Consider the following 2,291-nt stretch of genomic DNA (forward strand, 5'->3'; position numbering starts at 1 on the left):
AATATGGCATGTAGAAATGTACTAGAAAATTATGAACATTTGTATGAGAAGACGAACTTCAATCTTTGAGCGTTATTTTCTAAAAACTGCCTACTTTTTCCATAACCGTCCCGTTATGCCTCCATGGACAGTTATGGTTTGACTAAAAATGGAACTGAACAATACGTAACAATTGTCAATAGGATTGCGAATTATCCCTAACAGCTTGCCCTCTCTGGGGACGCCACTGAGGTTTACAAATACAGAAAAAGGAATTAATTATCTTAATAATTATACGCAATATTACAACAATCCAATTTAGATTTTGACTGATAGAGAAGCATGCTTTACATTTGAAAAATTTAATCAATTTATAAGGCAAAATAATATAATAAAGCTGCTTTTTGAGCCCCAAACGCTATCGTCGTGCAACGACACTAGCAGTTCAGATCTCTATCTGCTCGTGTGAAATGGGTTTGCCAAAGCTCAATCAAACAAGTCGTTATTCAAAAGCCTATCTAATATTCATGAACCGCGCAAGTCTTCTATCCAACAGTTCTCGGATCACCTTCATTCTTAGCTTGATTTTGTATTTATTATGGAACAGTTGTACATTCTTCGAACATTTCAATTGCAATGGCTAAGATTTCCTGTCTTTACCGGCATGTTTTAAAAATATTTCAACTATTTGGTTACCATTGTTTTACTATTGATAGTAATCGAAATTGTAGATATTGGATAGTTTGTTGGCTTATAAATGTTCTATGTGGAATTTTCCTTACAATATTCATCTATTGTTTCCAATACAGTATTCTGTATAGTGATAGTGATTTGGGCTATATTGTAGATTTCACCAAGTTTGTGGTCAATTTTGGTGTTTATTTCTGCTTTTTGATTGAATCGTTTTATTATCGAAATGTGTTTATTAGGTTGTGGAGTGATCTCCAAATAATTGAAAATTCTGTATGTAAGTGGATAACACATTGGAGTCGAAATGAAAAAGAAGTACTGAATGAATTTTGGAAAATATTCTTTTCATTTTTCACGTATCTCGTGTTTTGGGATATATTCTACGCACTAGTTATTTGCCCGGTAATTCGTAGCTCAAACTTTACTTTGATCTTTCTAGTGATTTTTTCACTGACACATCTTCGACAGTTTCTTGTCTTATTTTATACTAAGCTGATTGCGTATTACTTAAATATAGTGAAACGCCAAATGCATTTCATTCAGTCGCAAAGTAGCGCTCTAGGTGTATTGGACAATCTGTCTTATGACATACATTTGATAAAGGATGAATTACGTAGTGTTGCTGATGTATGTGCACGACTTGATCAAATAGTTTTGACTCTTAATAAAATAATTGGATTTTCGTTGTTTATAATCAAAATAAGAGAACATGCTCATCTTCTGACCGATTCATATTGGATCATTTTCAGGATACTGAATGGTGGTTTTCTTCGGTCGTTGTGTAAGTATTGTAAATTTCTAAAAATGCGCGATGCAAATAATATCTAAACCACATTAAAAATTCTGAAAGTTTGATATTTTTTTGCAGTTTTAATATTGAGCTTATCGTCGAAGTATGTATGTTTGGTGATAAACTTCCATGCGGTAGAACATTTATACGATATAAGGAAGAGTATTCAAAACATCAGCAATGGTATTAATTTTGCTTTCCAGAACAAAAGCAATTTTCACTGGCAAACGGTAAGGAAATAAGTGTTTAAAAATCAAATAGTTCAATTTTTTAAATATTTTGTATTGTATTCAGGTCGAAAGTTATAATTATCGCATTCAATGGAGCCGGACAATGCTGTCTGGTTATGATATGTTTGGCTATTCGTACAGCACCATGTTTGAGGTAACTAACATAACAAATGAGAATAGTAGTAATAATCATAAATATTTTGGTTTTATTTTCTAGATTTGTTTAAGTGTCCTAACTTCAGTTGCATTTCTCACTCAGATGGCTGATCGAACATATGAAAATTGAACAATGTTTCTGAAATTAGTATAAGCAGCAATACGCACGTGGACGTTTAAAATTGAACATTTTCCTTACATGTGGAGTCCATTTATAAATTTCTTAAATGTCGAATGATTTGGTATGTAACTTTAGAAGAAATGAGCGTAAATATATGTTTAATAAAAGCATACATAGCAAAACATAAATTGGAATATAAATTGAATAAACTCATTACAGGTGGTACAGATTAATTTCAGCTGTATTTCAGTCCCGTTGCAAACACCGCACTGAGAAATTCTCGCTAAAACCAGGCCGCCATCGGCACCCATCGTTAGAATTCCAA

The 2,291-nt window shown here is 32.7% G+C and overlaps 1 protein-coding gene across 1 annotated transcript; it reads left to right on the top strand.

Moving 5' to 3' along the window:
- The first annotated feature begins 431 nt into the window (after positions 1 to 431).
- Positions 432 to 1,990, top strand: LOC23687724. The gene is made up of 4 exons (XM_011495159.2): positions 432 to 1,450; positions 1,538 to 1,689; positions 1,754 to 1,843; positions 1,907 to 1,990. The coding sequence occupies exons 1-4, from the start codon at positions 616 to 618 to the stop codon at positions 1,973 to 1,975; spliced, it is 1,146 nt and encodes a 381-aa protein (XP_011493461.2). The 5' UTR covers positions 432 to 615; the 3' UTR covers positions 1,976 to 1,990.
- Positions 1,991 to 2,291: the final 301 nt, after the last annotated feature.

This window comes from Aedes aegypti, chromosome 2 (genome assembly GCF_002204515.2).
Source record: "Aedes aegypti strain LVP_AGWG chromosome 2, AaegL5.0 Primary Assembly, whole genome shotgun sequence".
Classification (NCBI taxonomy): domain Eukaryota; kingdom Metazoa; phylum Arthropoda; class Insecta; order Diptera; family Culicidae; genus Aedes; species Aedes aegypti.